At 37.6% G+C, this 23,304-nt stretch overlaps 1 protein-coding gene and 1 long non-coding RNA gene across 12 annotated transcripts in view; both read left to right on the top strand.

The window, feature by feature from the left end:
• The window catches only part of CLPX (caseinolytic mitochondrial matrix peptidase chaperone subunit X), a 48,152-nt gene that overhangs the window by 6,115 nt on the left and 18,733 nt on the right, over positions 1-23,304 (top strand). For 6 of the 11 annotated variants that reach the window (XR_014816685.1, XR_014816687.1, XR_014816686.1 and 3 more), the window contains exons 2-6: positions 3,688-3,848; positions 4,593-4,710; positions 15,630-15,784; positions 17,943-18,102; positions 19,827-19,868. Coding sequence is in view for 4 of the 11 variants with exons in the window: in XM_021100084.2 (XP_020955743.1) it covers positions 3,688-3,848; positions 4,593-4,710; positions 15,630-15,784; positions 17,943-18,102; positions 19,827-19,868 (636 nt within the window). In the remaining 7 variants the exon portion in view is untranslated. Of the gene's footprint in view, positions 1-3,687; positions 3,849-4,592; positions 4,752-15,428; positions 15,785-17,942; positions 18,103-19,826; positions 19,869-23,304 lie in introns of all 11 variants that reach the window. The other 5 variants (XR_014816690.1, XR_014816689.1, XM_021100093.2 and 2 more) reach the window with 2 other exon arrangements.
• LOC146406856 (uncharacterized) lies at positions 7,071-12,413 on the top strand. The gene is made up of 3 exons (XR_014816723.1): positions 7,071-9,710; positions 11,283-12,211; positions 12,312-12,413. It is a non-coding gene; the product is annotated as an uncharacterized LOC146406856 (long non-coding RNA).

Genomic DNA, 23,304 nt, shown 5'->3' with positions numbered 1-23,304 from the left:
ATAGGCTTTGCCAGACTGCTAAAAGGGTTCATGGTACAAAACGGGTTAAAAACTCCATATTGGGAGTTACCCTGTGGTTCAGCGGGTTATGAACCTGACTAGTAACCATGAGGATGGATGCCAGTTTGATCCCTAGCCTTGCTCAGTGGCTTAAGGATCTGGTGGTGCAGTGAGCTGTGGTGTAGGTCACAGACATGATTCAGATCCTGTATTTCTGAGGCTGTGGCATAGGTCTGCAGTTGCAGCTCTGATTCCACCCCTAGCCTGGGAACCTCCATATGCCACAGGTGCAACTGTAGAAAGAAAAAAGACTCCTGAGTGGTTTGTTACAGTAATGTCTGTCAAGATTTTATATGGTTGGTGAATAACTAATCATTTAAATTGTTTAGTACAGTCGTTTTAAAAATCGTGGTCCCCAGACTAACAGCATCAACATCACCTGGGAACTTGTTAGAAATGCATTCGTGGGTCCCCCTTCATACCTTCTAAATCAGAACCAGGGAAGATCCCCTGCAATCTGTGTTTTAACAAGTTCTCCAGGTGATTTTAATGCATGTGCAAGTTGAACCAGTGGTTTAACGTATCTATAGCATCTTGTTGGTACAGTCCATAGATCATAAAATGTTAAAACAGCACCACAATATCATACTATGAGAGCAAGCAAAGAAATTATTATTATTATTTTTGTCTTTCTGCCTTTTCTAGGGCTGCACCTGTAGCGTATGGAGGTTCCTAGGCTAGGGGTCTAATCTGAGCTGTAGCTGCCAGCCTACGCCAGAGCCATAGCAACGCCAGATCCAAACCGCATCTGTGACCTACACCACAGCTCAGAGCAATGCCGGATCCTTAACTCACTGAGCAAGGCCGGGGATCGAACCTGCAACCTCATGGTTTCTAGTCGGATTCGTTAACCACCAAGCCACGACGGGAACTCCAAGCAAAGAAATTCTTAAATTTAGAAGTTTAAATGATACAAGCATGTTTTTCAGATAATATTTTCTGTGGTGGCCGTATGGTTCCATTGGTTTCATATGTTTTTGATAAACTATTTTTCTCTCTATTCAAGTATATTTTAAAAGGACCATGTTCATAATTTTTATTTCTCTTAAATTCCCAAAGATAATTTCCTTTCAGCTTATTTTCTAATGATATTAGATATTGTAAATTGTTAAACACTATTTTAAAAGATATATCGTTAAGTGGGAAATAATACACTGTATATGTTACTTCAGAGTTAAGTTTTGTTCTGAATATCCATATCTGAAAAGCCTCATCTAGGTCTTGTTTTTTTTTTCTTTTTTAGGGTTGCACCTGCAGCATATGGAAGTTCCCAGGCTAGAGGATGAATCAGAGCTGCAGCTGCTGGCCATCACCACAGCCACAGCAACACGAGATCAGAGCCATGTCTGTGACCTACCCCACCCCAATGCTGGATCCTTAACCCATTGAGCCAGGTCGGGGATCAAACCTGTGTCCTTGCAAATAATAGTTCGGTTCATTACCAATGTGCCACCACAGGATCGCCTAAGGCTTGTTTTAATTGTGGTTTTCTTTGTGGATAGATTGTAATGGTTCAATTAAAAAGTTACATTTGTTTCATAGATTATGGTAAATCATTGTATTATGCTGCCTTTCATATTAACTTATAATGGATGTTTTCAGATACACAAAATAGAACAGTGAACCCCCAAATACCCATCACCCAGCTTCAGGGTACATTCAGCTTTCTTCATTCTTGATTTCATCTAGCCCTCTCCCTCATTATACTTTTTCTAGTCTTGCTTCTTAGAGTGACAGTCTTTAAATCATACCATATCCTTGGAAAAACATTAATATTTAGCCTAAAATTCACAAAGTATCTTAGATCTCATTCTAATGAGAGAGTATTGGCTAACATTTACTGCAAAAAATAGAAATATTACACTTGAGAAATTCAAAATGTCTTTTGAAAACATTACTTAGAAGGAAAACATCAAAAATAGGTTTTTTTCCTCATTAATATTCAAGCTTAATAGTGTTAAGCAAAATTTTATAGTCTTTGGATTAAGGACTGGGATGTCATAAGCCTTACTCCTTTTTTGTTGTTCTTTGTGAATTTATATAGAAATGAGAAAATTTGTTTTCTTTTATTTGTATTTTTCTTGAGTAGTTTGATGGGTTCATTTTTGTACTTTGTGGAACTGGAGATGGTTAACATTGATAAGTAACTGAAAAAACTAGTTCTAACAGTGTACAAAATTGTGTCAGAAAATAGGATTAACAAAAGTTATATAACTAAGCAAATGTTTTTGAATTACTTGAAGTACATAATTTTAAACCAGTTTTTGCATTCGGATATAATATATATATACATGTGTGCATGATCTCTTAAAAGCCCTAACAGTTATAGAAATAAAATTTTAAATCCTGAGTTGGGAATTTTGCAGGAAATAAAATAAGGGAAGCAAAATCACTTTCTTAAATTTGTTAACTTTACTCCTGCTCTGCCCTACCCCAACCCTCTTTGGTTGGTTATTACCTCCTAACAGCACTCTGGTAAACTACTAGGAGACTTCCTTCTTGGCGATTCACTAGTGTACATTTTTAGCTTATGCAAGGTTCTGAGTAGCCCTAGGGTACTGAAATCTATGGAATTTTGTTTAACCTATGACCATTCACTTTTCTTGTGTAGGGAACACTTTTATAAAGGACAGCTTCGGAAATGCTGCCTCATAGTATGGAGTATGGCACTTTTGCTGTTGACTCATTTATTTAGAGGCTTATTTTGTATTTATATGAGGAAAAATCAGGGGTCAGCAAACAGTGACCCCCATGGACAAAATCCAGCCACACCCATTTGTTTACATATTATTTATATTTGCTTTCATGTACAGAGAGTAGATGGGATTGAGACTACACCTACGTGGCCCACAAAGCTGAAAATGTTTACTGTCCTGGTTTTTAGAGAAAAAGTTTGCTAAATAAGTCAGTAATTACCTTATATCCTTTCTAAGAATTTTAACTTCAAGTATAGCAAAAAGGTTAAAATGTTTGAAAGTAGGACGGTGGTTACACAGTATTTTTTTATTTAATTATATTTCTTTTTTCTATAGGATTGAAATATTTTGTTGAAACTTGTTTTAATGAATAGCATATAACTTTTTTTAAGGAACACTTGAAATTTGTTGCCATTGTTGCAGATATTTCTCTCATGTAACCAAAGAGACAAACAGGAGTTCATGTCAGTTTTTTCTTATTGGTAGAAATAATAAAAGAAGCAGAAGAATATAGGACAAGTTGGCCTTTTTCTCCTACAGTTTTACTTACCTTTTTTTGGGGTGGGAGGCCGTGCCCACAGCATGTGGAAATTCCCCAGCCAGGGAGGGAACCTGTGCCACAGCAGTGCAGTGACCCGCATCACAGCATTGATAATGCCACTAGGCCACCAGGGAACTCTTTTTTTTTTTTTTTTTTAACATAAACATTTTTTTCTTGAGCCACTCATTGTATAACCTGAGTGGTCTTTCTTCACTTCCAAAGCACAGATCTGGCCTGTTTTGAGGATGGTGTCACTAGTGTGTACACTGCTGTGAAAACCGTAGCCTTTTCAACCTCTTTTATGCTTAAATGATTTTTATTTCCAGGGGATTTATCGAAGGCATATTAATATTTGATGTATAGACTAAATAAATTTCATTATATTTTCAGGGATTTCTTGTGGTCGCATTCACATACCAGTTTTAGGAAGGCTTGGAACCTTTGAAACTCAGCTTCTCCGAAGAGTTCCTTTTAGAACCTTTACAGAAACACCAGCATACTTTGCTTCAAAAGATGGGATAAGTAAAGATGGTTCTGGAGACGGAAATAAGGTATTTTATCTTTATTGGCATCAGTACACATATTTGAATTCCCTCATTTAAACAAATATAATAATAGTACTCTGTTTCATTGGTTTATATGTTTTCTATAGGAAATGTAAATAAAATGATCTGAAGAATTTTATGTATTTTTATTTGGTGTATGAGTCTGAACCTTTTTGTTTTTTGGGCGAAGGAGAAAAAATAGCTTTATTGCTTTGCCAGGCAAGGGAGGCCTTGGCAGGCTAATACATTAAAGACTACTCCAGTCTGAACCTTAAAATAGTTTGATAAACATTGCCCTTAGTAAGCAGTTAAAATTTCTAACACCCAAAGCAGTAAAGAAGCTTCATTAAGTAATCCATGTAGTCAGTCTGATGGTTGGATTAAGAATAGCTATCAGGAGTTCCCGTCGTGGGGCAGTGGTTAACGAATCCAACTAGGAACCACGAAGTTGCCAGTTCGATCCCTGGCCTCGCTCAGTGGGTTAAGGACCCAGCGTTGCCCTGAGCTGTCGTGTAGGTCGCAGATGCGGCTCGGATCTGGTGTTGCTGTGGCATAGGCCAGCAGCTGTAGCTCTGATTAGACCCCTAGCCTGGGAATCTCCATATGCCTCGGGTGCAGCCCTAAAAAAAATATATATATATATATATATATATAAGATTAGTTACAAACAGTATTGTTTATGTTTAAGTTACATGATGGTTGCCTGAAAGTAGTAATTGATAGATTCTTTTTTTCTTCCATAAACATTAGAAATCAGCAAGTGAGGGAAGCAGTAAGAAATCAGGCTCTGGGAATTCTGGGAAAGGCGGAAACCAGCTTCGCTGTCCTAAATGTGGCGACTTGTGCACCCATGTAGAGACCTTCGTGTGTAAGTATTACTTCTTTTTTTTTTGTCCATATCCATGGCATGTGGAAATTCCTGGACCAGGGATTGAACCCATGCCATGGCAGCAACTTGAACCACAGAACTGACAATGCTGGATCCCTAACCTGTTGCGCCTCCAGGGAATTCCTATGTTTTACTATTGTTCTTTTTCCCTGCTTTTCCTTATAAATCATTAATTGCATAGAAATACAGAAATTATATAAACCAGAGTTATTTTCTTCCTCAACCTATATGACTCTCTTGTATTCATCAGCTACTAAAAATGCCCTGAGCTAGTAATATTTTGTGCTGTGGTATAAGATAATTTAAGAAGATTCCTTGCTTTTTTATTTTGCTTACATGTGTTTATTTTAAATTTGGATTTTGTGGGTCTTCATGTATGTAACCATTAAGCTACAGAAGAAGCAAGGCTTTTTTATTCTGTATTCATTCTTCAAATACCTCTTAAGCATGTCATATAACTGGAGAGGTTAGTCATTCAAATATTAAGGTATTTTCCCTCTGAATAACTAAGCTGCAGCTGTGGCCATGCCAGATCCTTAACCCACTGTGCCGGTCCGGGGATTGAACCCACGTCCCAGTGCACCCAAGAAGCTACTGATTCTGTTGTGCCACAGTGGGAATTCCAACAGTCCTATTTTTGCTGTTAGTGTCCATAACTCTTTTTTTTTTTTTTTCCTTTTTTGCCTTTTCTAGGGCTGCTCCTGCAGCATATGGAGATTCCCAGGCTAGGGGTCTAATGGGAGCCATAGCCACCAGCCTACACCAGAGCCGTAGCAACTCGGGATCCAAGCCGCGGCTGCAACCCACACCACTGATCACGGCAACGCCAGATCCTCAACCCGCTGAGCAAGGCCAGGGATCAAACCCGCAACCTCTTGGTTCCTAGTCGGGTTCATTAACCACTGCAACTTGACGGGAACTCCTGTGTCTGTAACTCTTTTTTTTTTTTTTTTTTGAAATGCAGAGATACTTCTACCAATATTTAACAAATCTGATAAATCATTTCTTATGTGATTAGAGTTGATGATCATGACTTAAGAGTAAATTACTTTGAACTACCACATCAGCATGGTACGTGTAATTTAGTCCAGTTGTTAAAAGGTTGATGGTTGGTTTGGCGGAAGTTTCAGTTAGCTGATGATTAGCTGAAGAGGATTCTCCATATTCTAACCCAGATATTGAGTTTTTTTTTTTTTTTTGTCTTCTTAGGGCTGCACCCTCGGCATATGGAGGTTCCCAGGCTAGGGGTCTAATCGGAGCTATACCTGCCAGCCTATACCACAGCCACAGCAACGCCAGATCCGAGCCATGTCTGCGACCTACACCACAGCTCAGGGTAACACTGGATCCTTAACCTACCGAGCGCGGTGAAGGATCCAACCCAAAACCTCATGGTTCCTAGTTGGATTCATTTCTGCTGCGCCACGATGGGAACTTCCAGATAGTGAGATTTTAGTTACAGTTTTACGTTTATCGTTAATATTGATTGGCCACTATGTGAAAAAGTGTTGGTAGCATGTCTTCACAGTTTTGAAAGTGGTACCATTCTATATGAGATTCTCTTTGTGGCTCTGCCTAGTGAGAGATCAGAGAGAAGAATCAGCCCTACTGTGGCGCAGCAGAATCCAGCGCTGGGAAGCAGGTTCCATCCCTGGCCGAGCACAGTGGGTTAAGGACCCAGCATTGCTACAGTTGGGGCTTGGGTCTCGACTGAGGCTCAGGTCTGATCCCTGGGCCTGGGAACTCCATATGCTTTGGGGTGGCCAAAAAAAAAATGAAGGTGGTAGCACTGGATGATGTAATTTCTAAATAACATTTGCTATTAACAGATTTGGTGTTATGTGATAACATTTTCCAATACGTCTGGGGATTGTTTAGTTAATACTGGCAATGTCTTTTTTTTTTTTTTTTTTTGGTCTTTTTTGGTCTTTTTTGCTATTTCTTTGGGCTGCTCCCGTGGCATATGGAGGTTCCCAGGCTAGGGGTCGAATCAGAGCTGTAGCCACTGGCCTATGCCAGAGCCACAGCAACTCAGGATCCGAGCCGCGTCTGTGACCTACACCACAGCTCGCAGCAACGCCGGATCCTTAACCCACTGAGCAAGAGCAGGGATGGAACCCTCAACCTCATGGTTCCTAGTCGGATTCGTTAACCACTGTGCCACGATGGGAACTCCTGGCAATGTCATTTTTACATATATTTTAATCAAGAAAATTTCCACTTTTTTCTCCCAAAGATTTCAACCTTTATAGACCTATAATTCTATTCTAATTTCCCAGAGTAGAAAAATAAACTAACATTAAATAAATTACAGTATATATAATTTTATTCTTACAATCTTTTTTTTTTTTTTTTTTTTTTTTGTCTTTTCTAGGGCTGCACTCGTGACATATGGAGGTTCCCAGGCTAGGGGTCCAATCGGAGTTGTAGCTGCAAGCCTACACCAGAGCCACAGCAACGCAGGATCCAAGCCGCGTCTGTGTCCTACACCACAGCTCAGGGCAACGCTGGATCCTTAACCCACTGAGCAAGGCCAGGTATCGAACCTGCAACCTCATGGATGCTAGTCGGATTCGTTAACCACTGAGCCATGACGGGAACTCCATCACAATCTTATTTTTGTTGGGGCATAAGATATCCTCAATTTTATGAATGAGGAAGCTGAGATTGAGTGAGTTTAAGTAACTCATCCAAGGTCACAGAGCAGTGAAAATTTTCTGTTCAGAAGTTCCCATCTCGTATCTTTCTACCAGCTGGAGTTCTTTAGGGATAAACTGGCTTCTCTTGAGATTAAGTTTTCTTTTATACAGTGTTTTCAAAACTTGCCAGGTTGTGGAGTTCCCACTGTGGTACAGTTGGTTAATGATCTGGCTTGTGTCTGTTGGATTGCTGGTTCAGTCCCCTGCCCATTGCAGTGGGGTAAGGATCTGGTGTTGCAATAGCTGTGGTGTAGGTTGAGATGTGGCTTAGATTTGATCCCTAACTGGGGAACTTCCACATGCTCTGGGGGCAGCTGAAAAAGGAAAATGCACACACATACACAAACTTGCTAGGTTGAATTAATCACTGAGGGAGACTTTTAAACATACAGATTTCCACCTTCCCTAGAGATTAAGATTCTCTAGAAACCACTATACTTTAAGTTATCTAATCACTTCAAAGCTTTTTCCTTTGGGAAATAAGAGCGGGAATTAGGGAGGAGGGTGTGGGAGTAGAGAATGTGGAAGAAAAGGGTAAGAGTATACTTATACGTTATTTAGTAAGCAAACATTTGTTGAGTCGGACACTGCTTGGCTCAGAAAATACACAGATGAGCATGTCATTCTCCTTTCCCTCTGGTCCTTACTATGCAGAAGAGGCCCCAACAGTGAGGCCCTCCTTTCTTGGTTTTGCTAGCCCATAATAAAAGTCTCTTCGGAGTGCACTGCTTTTGAATGCTGAGGATCTCCTTTGTCCACTTATTGAAAATTGGGTCATCCTAATTCTGCAGAATCATTTTTGATCTCAGATTTTTCATTTTATTTGAATCTGCATTTATTTAGTTATTAGTTCATAAACATCTTTTTATGTGCTTTTTTGTCACTTGTAATTCTTTTGCTAATGGCCTGTATAGTTAATTGTCTACTTTTTTGTCATTTAAATTATTTTTAATGACCTGAGGAATACATGTGTTTTTTATATTTGTAAAAAAAAGTGGGACGTTATAGATAATGCCAAAGATATATTTCTGTAGTATACTTTCATTGAAAATACAACTTTTAAAAAGCATAAATGGTTTCATATTGTTCATGTTTTTGCAGATTGCTTTTTTCCCCCCAACTCAGCAATGTTTTCAGAACCATGCATGTCGATACATAAACGTGCAATCCTTTTCTTTTTTCAAATTTTTAGTTTTTAATTGAACTATTATTCACCTACCCAATTCACCCTTTTAAAGTGTACATTTCAGGAGTTTTTAGTGTATTCATGAAGTCATACAATCATCACCAGTATTTAATTCCAGAGCATTTATATCACTCCATGAAGAAACCCCGTACCTTGTCGCAGCCACTTTCCATCCCTTCCCTTTTCAGCCCTGGCAACTGTTAACTTACCTGCTGTCTCTTTGGATTTGTCTATTCTGAATACTCCATATAAACAGAATTATGCATTATGTGGCATTTTATGTCTGGCTCTTTTTTTTTGGTTTTGTTTTTTGTTTTTTTGCTTTTTAGGGCTGCACCTGCATCTTATGGAGGTTTCCAGGCTAGGGGTTGAATCGGAGCCGCAGCCACCGGCTTACACCGCAGCAATAGCAATGCCAGATCTGAGCTGTATCTGAGACCTAACCACAGCTCAGGGCAACGCCAGCTCCTTAACCCAGTGAGCGAGGCCAGGGATGGAACCTCTGACCTCATGGTTCCTAGTCGGGTTCATTGACCACTGAGCCACGATGGGAACTCCATGTCTAGCTTTTTTTTTTTTTTTTTTTTTACTTAGTATGTTTTTAAGGTTGATCTGTGTTGTATTATGTATCTGTCTTCATTGCTGCATATTTTCATTGTTTATCCATTCATCAGCTGACAGATATTTGATTTTTTCTTCTTGTTGACTATTATGAATAATACTTCTGTGAACATTTTGTTTACAAGATTTGTGTATGACCATATGTTTTTAACTTCTCTTGGCTATATATGCTTAGGCATGGAATTGTTGGGTGAAATGTTAACTCTTTTGAGCTTTTTAAGGAACTGCTACAGAGGTCGTACCATTTTTCAACCAAACAATGGTAGAAATGGAACATCTTCACCATTTGTGTCTTTTTTTATTGTAGCTGTGGTTTTGATTTACATTTCCTAAATGACAAAGGTGTTAATAAGCATCTTTTCATGTGCTTATTGACATTTGTGTATCTTCTTTGGAGAAAAGACTAAATTTTTGTCCATTTTTCTTTTTTTTTTCTTTTTTTCTTTTTAAGGAAGCACCTGTGCCATATGTAAGTTCCTGGGCTAGAAGTCAAATCAGAGCTGCAGGTGCCGGTCTATGTCACAGCCACAGCCACGATGGATCTGACCTATGCCGCAGCTTGCAGCAATGCCATTATCCTTATCCCACTGAGCGAGGCCAGGAATTGAATCCCCATTCTCACAGACACTAGATTGGGTTCTTAACCTGTGAGCCACAACGGAAACCCTAAATTTTTGTCCATTTTTAAGTTATCTTTTTATCGTTGAGCTGTAGGAGTTCTTTATTATTTTTTTTTTTTTTGCTTTTTAGGGCTGAACCCTCGGCTTATAGAAGTTCCCACGCTAGAGGGAAAATCAGAGCTGCAGCTGCTGGCCATGGCCATAGCCACAGCAATGCAGAATTCAAGATGCATCTCTGGCCTACCCCACAGCTTATGGTAATGCCAGATCCTTAACCCACTGAATGAGGCCAGGGATCGAACCCGTATCCTCATGGATCCTTGTTGGGTTTGATACCACTAAGCCACGATGGGAACTCCCAAGAGTTCTTTATATTTTCTGAATATTAGACTCTTATTTAGGTATGTGATTTGCAAATTTCTTCCTCATTCTATGGGTAGTTCTTTGCTTTTAAATGCTGTGTAGGAGTTCCTGTCATGGCTCAGTGGTTAATGAATCCGACTAGGAACCATGAGGTTTCGGGTTTGATCCCTGGCCTTGCTCAGTAGGTTAAGTATTTGGTGTTGCTGAGAGCTGTGGTGTGGGTCACAGATGCGGCTTGGATCCCCCATTGCTGTGGCTCTGGTGTAGGCTGGAGGCTACAGCTCCGATTGGACCCCTAGCCTGGGAATCTCCATGTGCCGCAGGTGCAGCCATAGAAAAGACAAAAAGACAAAAAATAAATAAATAAATAAAATAAATGCTGTGTGGCAGGAGTCAGCAAAGTTCTACTTTAAAGGCCAAATAATTTGTAAATATTTTAGATTTTGTGGGCCATATCGTCTCTGTTGTGACATTCTCCTTTGCTGTTATAGTGCTCGAGTAGTTGTAGACAATGTAAATGCATGATGATGGTTGTATTCCAATAAAATTTTGTGTGGACACTGAAATTTGAATTTCATAAAACTTTCATTTTCATTTTTTTACGTGTAAAAACTATTCTTATCTCATTGATCTTTGCCATATATATTTCATCTCACAAGTATAAGTCTAGTGATTTTTATGTTTTTTTTCTTTTACGCTGCACCCATGGCATACAGAAGCTCCCAGGTCACAGCAGCTGGATCCTTAACCTGCTGTGCTACCAGGGAACTCCCCGTGTTTTCTTTTTTTCTTTGTGGGGGGGATGCCCACAGGTGTGGCATATGGAAGTTCCCAGGCTAGGGGTCAAATCCAAGCAGATCTTTAATCCACTGAGCGGGGCCAGGGATTGAACTTGCATCCTCATGGATACTAGTTAGGTTCTTAACCCACTGAACCATGATGGGAACGCCTCCCTGTGTTTTCTTTTTCTTTTTTTTTTTTTTTTTTTGTCTTTTGTCTTTTTTGTTGTTGTTGTTGTTGTTATTGTTGCTATTTCTTGGGCCACTCCCGTGGCATATGGAGGTTCCCAGGCTAGGGGTCTAATCGGAGCTGTAGTCACCGGCCTATGCCAGAGCCACAGCAACGCGGGATCCGAGCCACGTCTGCAACCTACACCACAGCTCATGGCAACGCCAGATCGTTAACCCACTGAGCAAGCGCAGGGATCGAACTCGCAACCTCATGGTTCCTAGTTAGATTTGTTAACCACTGCGCCACGACGGGAACTCCTCCCTGTGTTTTCTTATAGTGGTATTACTCTTACTTGACTGGCTTTGTTGAAATAAAATATCAATTTTATAGATACCATTTTGAATATATAGAAAATCACCAGGAATTGAAATAATAATGTCTTAAGATTTTTTATTATAAGGATATATATTATTTAATTCCTACTGCCCATTTAAAAAATAACTTGTCAACATAAATAATGTCTCTGCTTTTGTTTAAGTAGAGCCTTTAGTTAGCTTTTTTCTTTTAACTTAAGAGAAAATTGAGGTATAAATACAGAAAGGGAAAGAAAATGCGTGAATTCTAAATACAGTTTGATGGATTTACTTACATTTAACAAATACTTCTAGCATCCCAGAAGGCTCCCTAATGTTCCTTCCCATTACTAACCTCTCCTCCCCCAAGGCAACCATACCTCTACTCTAACCCTATCTCCCCCAAGGCAGTCACTACCCTGACCTCTATCACTAGAGACTGGTTTTGCCTGTTCTTGTACTTCATTTAAACAGAGTCATAGAGAATGTTCTCTTGCTTTTTGCCTTAGTTTTTATTTTTACATACGTAATACTTTTTGAAGGCTTACTGTAATCATATGTCTCATATCATAGGAATAAATTTTCTGCCATGGTTTGGAGATTTTTATGTTTGACCTTGAAACGTTTAAAATCACGAAGAACTTTGATTTAAACTTCTTTTTGCCTGGAGTTCCCATTTTTTGCTCAGTGGGTTAAGAATCTGACTAGTATCCATGAGGATGTGGGTTTGATCCCTGGCCTCACTCAGAGGGTTAAGGTCCCGGCATTGCCATGAGTTGTGGCACAGACATGGCCCGATCCCACATTGCTGTGGCTGTGGCGTAGGCTGGCAGCTGCAGCTCTGATTCAGCCTCTAGCTTGGGAATTTCCATATGCCACAAGTGCGGCCCTAAAAAGACAGAAAAAAAAAATAATAAAATAAAATAAAGTTGTGGTTGCCAAGGGAGAAGGGGGAGGGAGTGAGATGAACTGGCTGTTTGGGGTTTGTAGGTGCAAACTGTTACATTTAGAATGTGTAAACAATAAGGCCCTACTGTTCAGTACAGGGAACTATATCCAGGCTCTTGGGATTGACCATGATGGAAGAGAATATAAGAAAGGGGTTGTGTGTGTATATATATGTATGACTGGGTTACTTTGCTGTACAGCAGAAATTGCCACAACATTGTAAATCAACTATACTTAAAAAAATTTTTTTAAGTGAAAAAAAAAATGTCAGGAATATATGATGCATACCAAGTAAAGAGATTCTGTAAGCCTGGAATAGGTCCAAAATATCTGTATATTAATAAAACTCCAGATGAAATAAGGCTCTACTTGAAAACTATTGTTAAAAAAAAAAAAAAAATTAAAAAAAAAAAACCCCAAACCTATACAGCCTGAAAAAGTTTTTACTAAGGTAGTCTTTATTCTGTCATTGGTATACTATGCAAACATGTTTACTCAAATCATTATTCTGTTTATAAAGGAATATAGGATACCTGTAGTAATCATTTAAAGTAAAGAGGTTTGTTTATTCTCTGATGATTAAAAAACTTAGATTTTGCCCTTTGTTTTTATGAATAAAAAATATACATTGCAATGTTTGGTTGTTTGTTTTTCTGGAATAACATTTTGATAAATAAAATTGAGTCCTTGAACTTGGGCACATGTTGAACATGTTTCAGTGTAAAATCGCGTTGCAAATATTCAGGTGGAATTTTAGCAACCCTTTAAAGGGTAAACAAAGAGGAATGTCATTTGTCAGTGTTTCTCTTTGCCTTTGACCTAATTTCTTCAGAGAAATATTTTGTTCTTGTGTTCTCAGTCCAGGTTTTCCTGTCATACTGCCTGAACTAGATCAGAGGCTTCTCTGCCCTTTAATCCTTGCCCTGTTTACCATCAGTAGCAGTTGTAAGCTAGTGCCTCATCATAAAATAAAGCCACTGTCTTTCCCATTGATGTTAGTAAATAGTGATAATGTATTTGGGCTTGTGTTAATCAAAGGTTCTTGGGATAGCTTGATCTTTTTCTTTAGGCAAGCACTTCATAGTTGATTGATAAAGAATATGAGTTCCCCCAGATGGCGCAACAGAATTGGCAACGTCTTGGGAGTGCTGGGATGCAGTTCGATCCCTGACCTGGCATAGTAGGTTAAGGATGCAGTTTACCTCAGCTGTGGGTTAGGTTGCAACTGCAGCTTTGGTCTGATCCCTGGTTGGGAGCTCCATATGCTGCTGGGCAGCCAAAAATGGAAAAAAAAAAAAAAAAAAAAAAAGAATGCACAGATAATCCCTCATCTTATTTAAAATTTGTGGCTAGAATTTATCCAGAAATGTGTGTTTTGTTTGGCCTTGTATTTAAGAACAGACACATAAGAATTAAATTGGTTGAATTAATAATTAAATCCGTTTTAAAATAATGGACTTGTGTATTTTTTTAAAATTTAGATTATTTTGTGAAAATTGAGGTGTGTTTGCCAGTGCATTTTTCCTTGTAATCTGTGGATAGTTATAATCCCAAGGGGCAGAGCTTCCCATAGTTTTAAAAGTTCTTTCTTTTCTTTTTGCATTTTATTTTTTGATTAAAATAAAGTTAATTTACAGTGTTTGCCAGTTTCTCCTGTAAGGCACAGTACCTCAGTTATATATATACATTCTTTTTTAAAATATTCTTTTCCATCATGGTCTAAATCAGGAGATTGGATATAGTTCCCTGTGATATATATAGTACAACCTTGTTGTTTATCTAAAAACTTTTTTGGAGTTCCCTGGTGGCCTAGTGGGTAAGGATTCCTCATTGTCACTGCTGTGTCTTGGGTTTGATCCCTGGCCCAGGAATTTCCACATGCCATGGGTGCAGACAAAAATTAAAAGTAAATAAACAATAAAAAAAGAATTTAAAAAAATGAAAAAAAATTTTTGACCTTTTAATTAATTATTTTTTTTTAGGGTTGCACTGGTGAGATAGGGAAGTTCCCAGGCTAGGGGTCAAATTGGAGCTTCAGCTGCTAGCTCACATCACAGTCACAGCAATGTGGGGTCCGAGCCGCATCTTCGACCTAACACCATAGTCATAGCGACGCTGGATCCATGACCCACTGAATGAGGCCAGGGATCGACCCTGTATCCTCATGGATTCTAATCATATTCGTTTCTGCTTCACCACAATGGGAACTCCCTTTTGGCCTTTTTAATTTGTCTAGTTAGATTACACAAAGGTAACACAAAAATATATTACCTAGTCCTACCAACAGTTAACTAATTCCTATGTATCTTTTGCTTTGTATCTGTTAATCGTTGTATGAGATTCTCCTAACCATGCTGCTCTCGGAGGTCCTTGGTTACCTTTATTAGAGTTAGGTTTGGAGAAGGTTAATGTATATGCCCATATGTCTGTATCCTAAAAGAGAGAAAAGAGAAATAACTTCTAGTTTAAACACAAGATATCTATAGTTGATGCCTTGAAATTTAGAAACCCTTTTTACTGTATCTTTTAACTGCCCTGTATTGTTTCCAAAAGCTGTTTAGTTTCTGAGTGGTTTTTAGGTCAAAGAAATAGGGATTAGTGAAGTAATGAAAGATAATAAGGAAGGTGTGAAATAATTTTATATTCTTACCAAGTCAAGATGCACACAAGTGTGAAAAGAACCTTAAAAATATACTTTTTAACATTTGTTTTAGGGATTAAAATTGATTTTTCTCTTTCAACTTTTGTCTTATTTGTAATTTTTTGTAATAAAGTGTTTGGGAAATTAATTGTTCTCTACTTTTTCCCCCACAGTTTATGCATTCAATTATTTCAGTAAAATGATTACTTAATATAATGGTAGTTTTTAAAATTAACTTTAGTGAATGGAGAAGTTGAAAGAATTTCAGTCAGTCTTTTCTCTAGATGAAGTCTATCACAAAATGAAAGAATCTAGTTAAAATGAACAAAATATGGTTTACTGAACTCATCTTTAAATATGGTTTACTGAACTCATCTTTATCATCTAAGGTGTAAAGTAGGCTCTTCTGGCTAGTGGAGTGAACTACAAAAATTTTTGTCATGTACATAGTTTTCATTTTCAGTGAGTCTTTAAGGTTAAACACTATTTGAAATATTTTTCTCTGTCATTTTACAGCATCTACCCGCTTTGTGAAGTGTGAGAAATGTCATCATTTTTTTGTTGTGCTGTCAGAAGCTGACTCAAAGAAAAGCATAATTAAAGAACCTGAATCAGCGGCAGAAGCTGTAAAATTGGCATTCCAACAGAAACCGCCTCCTCCCCCCAAGAAGGTATAGGTTTCAGCTCAGTCACTCTTTATCTTGAAAACATTTCATTGCTCCCATCTCTCCATCTTATATTGGATCTTAATACTAGTATCTAAGCAAGTCTTCTGAGTTCTTAATATGGACTATGTCTAGCTAAATCGTTATTGATATTTGATACTTGAAATTTAGGTATGGAGTCCATTGCCGTTTTCCTATGTCATGATTAGTGTATTTAGTAGCAATAAAATTAGCTGATGATTATTAAGTAGTGTTAATACTAAGTCAATCTAAAATGATATCCTTAAAATAGAGCAGCTATGGATTTATTTTTGTTAGTTCGTGCCCCTAAATAACACCTGCCTGCAATGTCCCCCCTTAAATTAATCTACTTTATGGTAAAACAGAAGGCTAACAATGGAAGCAAGTAATTTTATTATGACCACTCTGCCAGGGCTCTGCTGTGACTTTTGTGGTGTGAGCTCTTTGTAGGAGTCTCAGACAGCTTGTGATTTGGCCATGTGAGGCACAGCAGAGTGTGTACCACTAAACTCCATTGGAATACTTGGCGTGCTCTTTCTGAGACAAAGGAGCCCTGTTGCTGGGCTGTGTGCCCTCTGTTCTGGCCATGTCTCAGATGTTTGCACCCTTAAATTAGTTCTCCCTCTGCCTCAGTTTAGCTGTCTTCTACTGTTCAGATATCAGTGCATTTGTACCTCCAAATGTGCTATGGCAGATTTAATAATTCATGAATAAAATTTATGAGGAATGACAATTTTAAAAAACCATAATAACATACATATGGTCAACAACTAAACAGTTTGTTATGTAAAAATAATGTAATGGTAAGTATAACTGTTTATATATATATAATTATATAAGAGCTTTATGTATCCCACTAATTTGTGTAGACTTTAGACATCTGAGTCAAAGTTCTAGGAAATAAATAAGCATTTAATTTCAGGAGTTAGTATTAACAGTTAATTTCTGTTTATTAAAGTTGAAGTGATTTACCCTAGGTGCTACACTGTTGGCAGTATCCAAGTTTCAAATAGAGCTTTAATTTCTACTAAGAATAAAGCTTTTAGATTGCCATTTAGATAAATGCTTTAAAGGTATTATCTAAGAAAAAGCTAAATGTGAGTATTAAAATACATTGATGATCGTAGAACAGTTTTTTTTTTTTCTTTTTGTCCTTTTTGTCTTTTCTAGGGCCACACCGGTGGCATGTGGAGGTTCCCAGCCTAGGGATCTAATCGGAGCTTTAGCCTCCGGCCTATACCACAGCCACAGCAATGCCAGATCCAAGCCACATCTTCCACCTACACCGCAGCTCATGGCAATGTCGGCTCCTTAACCCACTGAGCAAGGCCAGGGATGGAACCCGAGACCTCATGGTTCCTAGTTGGATTCGTTAACCACTGCACCACGATGGGAACTCCTAGAACAGTTTTTGATTATATAATGCTTATTTTGAAAAGGTTAGTTTAATAATATATTATCTCTGTGAAGAATATTATTCACATGAATGAGAGAAGTAGAAAAAGAATTTTTTAAAAATGATTGATGGTGATAATTTTCAACCCATGGTGGCAAGTATAGGTATTCTAAGTGACTTGAATATTAACTTTGAAAAATTAAGATCCATGGTATTGTTAATAGAGTAGAAACTGGCATAGAACTGGAGAGTACAGTGATACTTTGTTAAACTAGAAAACAAATGAATTGTGGTTTTGTTCTTTTAGGGTTTGGGGCCTCTGAATCATTGCTATATAATGTATCATGCCCTTGGCATTTTGTTTTGGATGAGAGTCTTTGTCTAGATTTAAAACTGTAAGCAAATGTGCTCAGTATATAACTTTTTATTTTTGCTTTTATTTTAGGGCCACACCTGCCACATATGGAAGTTCCCAGGCTAGGGGTTAAATTGGAGCTACAGCTACTGGCCTACGCCACACCCACAGCAATGCAGGATCTAAGCTGTGTCTTTAACCTATATCACAGCTCATGGCAATCCAGATCCTTAACCCACTGATCGAGGCCAAGGATTGAACCTGCATCCTCATGGATACTAGCCAGATTCGTTTCCACTGAGCCTCTATGGGAACTCCCAGTATATAACTTTTTAATGGGTATATTTTGTGGTAGCTCATGGTAAATTGTTCATATCTAATCATTTTTTCAGATTTATAACTACCTCGACAAGTACGTTGTTGGCCAGTCATTTGCTAAGAAGGTGCTTTCAGTTGCTGTGTATAATCATTATAAGAGAATATATAATAATATCCCAGCTAATCTGAGACAGCAAGCAGAAGTTGAGAAACAGACATCATTAACACCTAGAGGTTAGTGTTTTGATAATTGACCAAAATAGCGATTACTGTACTTAGAAGTAATCCTTATTTTCAACTCTTTGCTTTTGTCTTAAAATAATTTTAGTACAGTATAGCATTTTTTGAAATACAGGCCAGTTCCTGTTAGTGGCTCATGAAATCATTTTGGTAGATCACCAGTAGCATTTAACATAGACAGATAGTTAAATGTGAATAGAAAATACCAGTGTATGTTAACAACTTGTTAATTATTATTTCTTAAAACTTTTATGTTCAGTTATATATGCATGGGTTCTGAGTCATACAGTAAAATGTACTTCTTAAAAGGGGTCTTAGTAAAAAATATTTGAAAGGCATTGATGTACAGATTGAGACATCATTTTTGAATTGTAGACTTAATCACACCAGTTCACTTTGACCAGATCATTGCAGTGCTCTGTATGAATCTTTTGGGTTCAGGATACAGAATTTCATTTGCATAAAGTCAGAGATAAATGGGGATGATAACTCTTATAGAACATGTCCAGCACTCTTTCTTTTGGGTCCCAGCTATAGAGTACAAGGTTAAGGGCACATTTGTAAGTGATTCAAAGTATAATTCCTATTAATGATAGATTTAAATGTACCAATATAATGTAAAATACCAACTTACTGTGGACAATATTGTATGTTATATTAATGGAATGATTTTATTTTGAAAAGTATGAATAGAGTAAAATAAATATTTTAAGGTGGTTTTGTTTTTGGTTTTTTTGGCCAGAGAGTGGTGATTTTTTACTTAGTGCTACAGTCTATTGTTTTACATTCTTTAAGTCATCATTTTACAATTTGAGGGACTTATGCTAAATACCTTTAGTATTAAGTTACTTTTATTTTATTATTATTATTTTTTGGCTTCTTTTTTTGGCTTTTCAGGGCCGCATCTGCCGCATAATGGAGATTTCCAGCTAGGGGTCTAATCAGCTGTAGCCGCTGGCCTACACCACAGCCACAGCAACTCAGGATCTGAGCCACATCTGCGACCTACACCATAGCTCAAGGCAACGCTGGATCCTTAACACTGAGAGAGGCCAGGGATCGAACCCGCCACCTCATTGTTCCTAGTCAGATTCGTTTCTGCTGCGCCACAACAGGAACTCCTTAAATTATTTTTAGTAGTTACTAAGTGTATAACTGATTTGCACAGTGAAGACGCTTGTTCACTGGTTGAACTTACTGCAAAATAGTTATGTAGAGTATCAGTTACTTTATTTTTAGAACTTAAATCATAATAACTAATGAAAGACTTGGAATCTTCATTTTGATAAGGTCCAAGTGGCACTGTTCAATCATGGAGTAAAATGATTTTTTCTGATTCCTTCAGTCAGCACATCAATAGCTGAGCTGTTCTAGGTGCTAGAAAAGCAAATGGTTATACGGTATTTATAGTATGAGGAGTTTAAACTCTTATTGAAGATTTAAATTATTATTACTCTTTTCTTAAAATAGATACCAACTCTGTATTTGACAGATGTGAATATTAGCAGCTAGACAGCCATCATTAACCATGTTTGTTTTTTTTAATATAGAAAGGAAATAACATATAAATTCTATCATAATGTAAAAAGCTGAAAAAATGTTAACATATTCCTTAAAATATTTGGAAGAGGGCAAGAAGTGGAATACTCCTTGTTTGTTCCCCTAAATTAAACAAATATATAATATTTTCATGTTGCCATTTTCATCCTCTTTCTTAGAGTTAGAAATAAGAAGACGGGAGGATGAGTACAGATTTACAAGTAAGTGGCCTCTCCTCAGGTCCTCCTCTGTAATCATTCTTCCTTTCAAGGTCTTCCTCAGTGAAGTATATCAGAATAGTAATGGTAGATATGTATTTGCTTATATATAACTAAGAAAGATATTCTATATCATCTAAACCTGTTTATTATACATGGTATATATAATTTTGGAACCGTTTTTCATAGCTAATTTTTGTAGTTTGTAGATGGGTTATATTAGGTGTTTGATTTTATCTTTTCTGTTGTGATATTTCTTAAAGCATAATGTAGAGAAATACCAAGTATTATATATATTTTTCCTCAATACATCTAGATCTGTATATTAACAGAAGTTATATTTTAAAAAATCTGTGGCTTGAATTTCATATATATATTTTTTTCTTTTTCTTTTTTTTCTTTTTTAGGGTCACACTCGTGGCATTTGGAGGTTCTCAGGCTAGGGGTCCATTTGGAGCTACAGCTGCCGGCCTACACCGCAGCCACAGCAACATCAGATCTGAGCTGTGTCTGCAGCTTACACCATGCTCACAGCAATGATGGACCCTTAACCCACTGAGTGAGGCCAGGGATTGAACCTGCAACCTCATGGTTCTTAGATTCGTTTCCGCTGTGCCACGACAGGAACTCCCTTCTTTTTTTCCTTTTTAGTGCCGTACCTGCAGCATGTGGGACTTCCAGGCTGAGGGTCTAACTGAAGCTGCAGCTGCTGGCCTATGCCACTGCCACAGCAATGACAGATCCAAGCTGCATCTGCAACCTATGCAGCAACGCTAGATCCTTAACCCACCAAGTGAGGGATCAAACCTGCATCTTCACAGGCTTTATGTCAGATTCTTAACCCCTCCGAGCCACAACGGGAACTTCTTTTTTTTTTGGTGGCACCCACAGCATGCAGAAGTTCCCTGGCCAGGGATCAAACCTGAGCTGTAACTGTAATCAGAGCTACAGCAGTGATAGCCCTTAATGGATCCTTAATTTGCTGAACCAGGAGTGAATTCCATTTATCCTTTGTTTTTAAAACCATACAGTTAGGGTCACTATAAGTGTCAGATTTGGCAGAAGGCAGGTTAATCTTCCATCTACTCTGCCAGAAACCACACTGTTTATTTTTTGGTTTTTATGAAAATTAGTATAGATTTGCAAATTATGAATACTCCCCCAACTCACTGTTGTGAGCCTTAGATCTCCTGTATAAGGGTCTGATGGAGGGTTTGGAAGAACCTGATACACCAAGAATAAGGGCCATTCTGATGTTTGCACCCATTTCTTTGGAGATGGCTATAGCTACTACATAGAGAGTGTAGGTTCCAAAGGTATCATAAAAAAATGCATGTTGTCACAAAAGACAAATAATAAACTAGTATGAATATTTTTCACTTAAAAGTTTGATAATTTTACATTTGCCTTTGAACCAAAGCAGTATTATATATCTGTCTGAAGTGGACTGTATTCTCATTCAGAATGAGCCATGAGAACATAACTTAGTTTACTGATTCTGGGATGAGATTTATTACCTGTAATAAAATACGCTATCAATACTATATTCATAAATCTGGCAGATGGCTAATAGAACTATTATGAATTAGTAAAGAAAAGTATATAGTGAATATTTTGAGAGAAATACACAATATATTAGTGTTTTTTTATGTATGTAGTGATGTGATATAATTTAACAATCTTTAGAAATGACCCCTAAAAGTATAGTCTTCTGATGTAATTTAAATGTTAACAAGGAACAGTATTTAAGAACTAAGGCAAAGCAGTTTGTAATTACATATATTGATTGACTTGGAAATTAATATTTTGGGAGTTTATATAGAATTTATTTTCTTATATAGTTTAGTCTTGTCCTATGTGGGATTTTAGGTACTAAAATCTGGGCATTATTGAAAGTTCCTTTGGAAATACGTTAGAGACCAGCATGTCTCTAACATAATAAGACTGATTTTTTTTCCTCTGGCTTTGGAATATAAAGTGTTTTATAGCACAAAGTGAAATAGTTGGCTTGCATATCAGGACTATGTTATACAAATATTTAAACCAGAAAAATAGTAATACTAATAGTAATTCTTCTAAAGCATTTTTAAAACTGTCTGCCAGGTATTGTTTTAAGTGTTTCACTTAAAACATACTCATTTAATCTTCCCCAAACCTGTGAGACAGAAAGTATTATTTTTACCACCATTTTACATTTAAGAAAATTGAAGCACGGGAAATTTAAGTAGTTTGCGTATGGTCGTATAGCTGATGAGCTCCACGCTACTAACTGTCCTAGCCCGACTTGCTCATAGCCCTCATTATAGAGAGCTGCTTATGCAATGAGAGGGACACAAGAACAGAGACTTAACTGAAAGAATAGGAGGGTTATCTCAGGTTTACTCTGGGACATATTTTCATAAAGTGGAATGACAGTCATCATTTATATACTCTTTAAATTATTCCTCTTTGTAAAAAAACACTCATAAAGTTAAATACATACATCCTGTGATTCCACTGTAGTTAATATGCTTCCTGCGCTTGTATTCAAATTATTCACCTAAATTGCTTTTTCCACATTGGGAAGACCTCACTTGAGTCAAGCACTTTCTTTTATTGTCACAATTCCTAACTAGATTTTGCTGAAATTTTTTAAAAAATGGGATTTTTTTGTTTGTTTGCTGAGGACAACTAGCTAACTGAACTAATACAGAAGACTGCATTTTTTTTTTTTTTTGCCTGATGTAGAATATAATGAGGCATAGCATTGTGAATTATTCACTGATCATTAACCCTCAAATATAGCACAGTTTAATATAATTCAAATGTTTATCGAATGCCCATCAACTTTTCTTTTTTTTCTTTTTAGAGCCACATCCACGGCATACGGAAGTTCCCAGGCTAGGGGTTGAATTGGAGCTGCAGCTACAGGCAACTTGGGATTAGAGCTGTGTCTGTGACCTACACCACAGCTCATGGCAGTGCCGGATCCTTAACCCATTGAATGAGGCCAGGGATCAAACTCGTATCCTCTTGGATGCTAGTTGGATTCTACCTACTGAACCACAGTGGGAACTCCCTGAATGCCTATCATTTTTTTGGCCATGCCAACACTATGCAGAAGTTCCCTGGCCAGGGATCCAGCCCAAGCCACAGTAGTTACCAGAGCCACAGCAGTGACAATGCCAAGTCCTTAACCACTAGGCCACCAGGGAACTCCACATGCCTACTAGTTTTGATGAATACCCTTATCTTAAGTGTGACCCAAAGATAGTTGAAAGTGACTGCTAGATGGAATAGAACCGTGATAATAGTTATGTTTACCGAACATCTATCTATTGGTTTGATTAAGACAATAATGCATTAGAAAATACAGATATTCTTTTATTTTGCTTTTTATGGCCACACCCATGGCATATAGAAGTTCCCAGGCTAGGGGCTGAATCCAAGCTATAACTGC

Source organism: Sus scrofa, chromosome 1 (assembly GCF_054392235.1).
Source record: "Sus scrofa isolate SSC_HxYL_T2T_F1_AM1 chromosome 1, Sscrofa_HxYL_maternal_Yorkshire_Landrace_v2.0, whole genome shotgun sequence".
Taxonomy (NCBI): domain Eukaryota; kingdom Metazoa; phylum Chordata; class Mammalia; order Artiodactyla; family Suidae; genus Sus; species Sus scrofa.
Note: the sequence above shows the minus strand (reverse complement) of the source record. Positions and strands in the feature narration are given on the sequence as shown.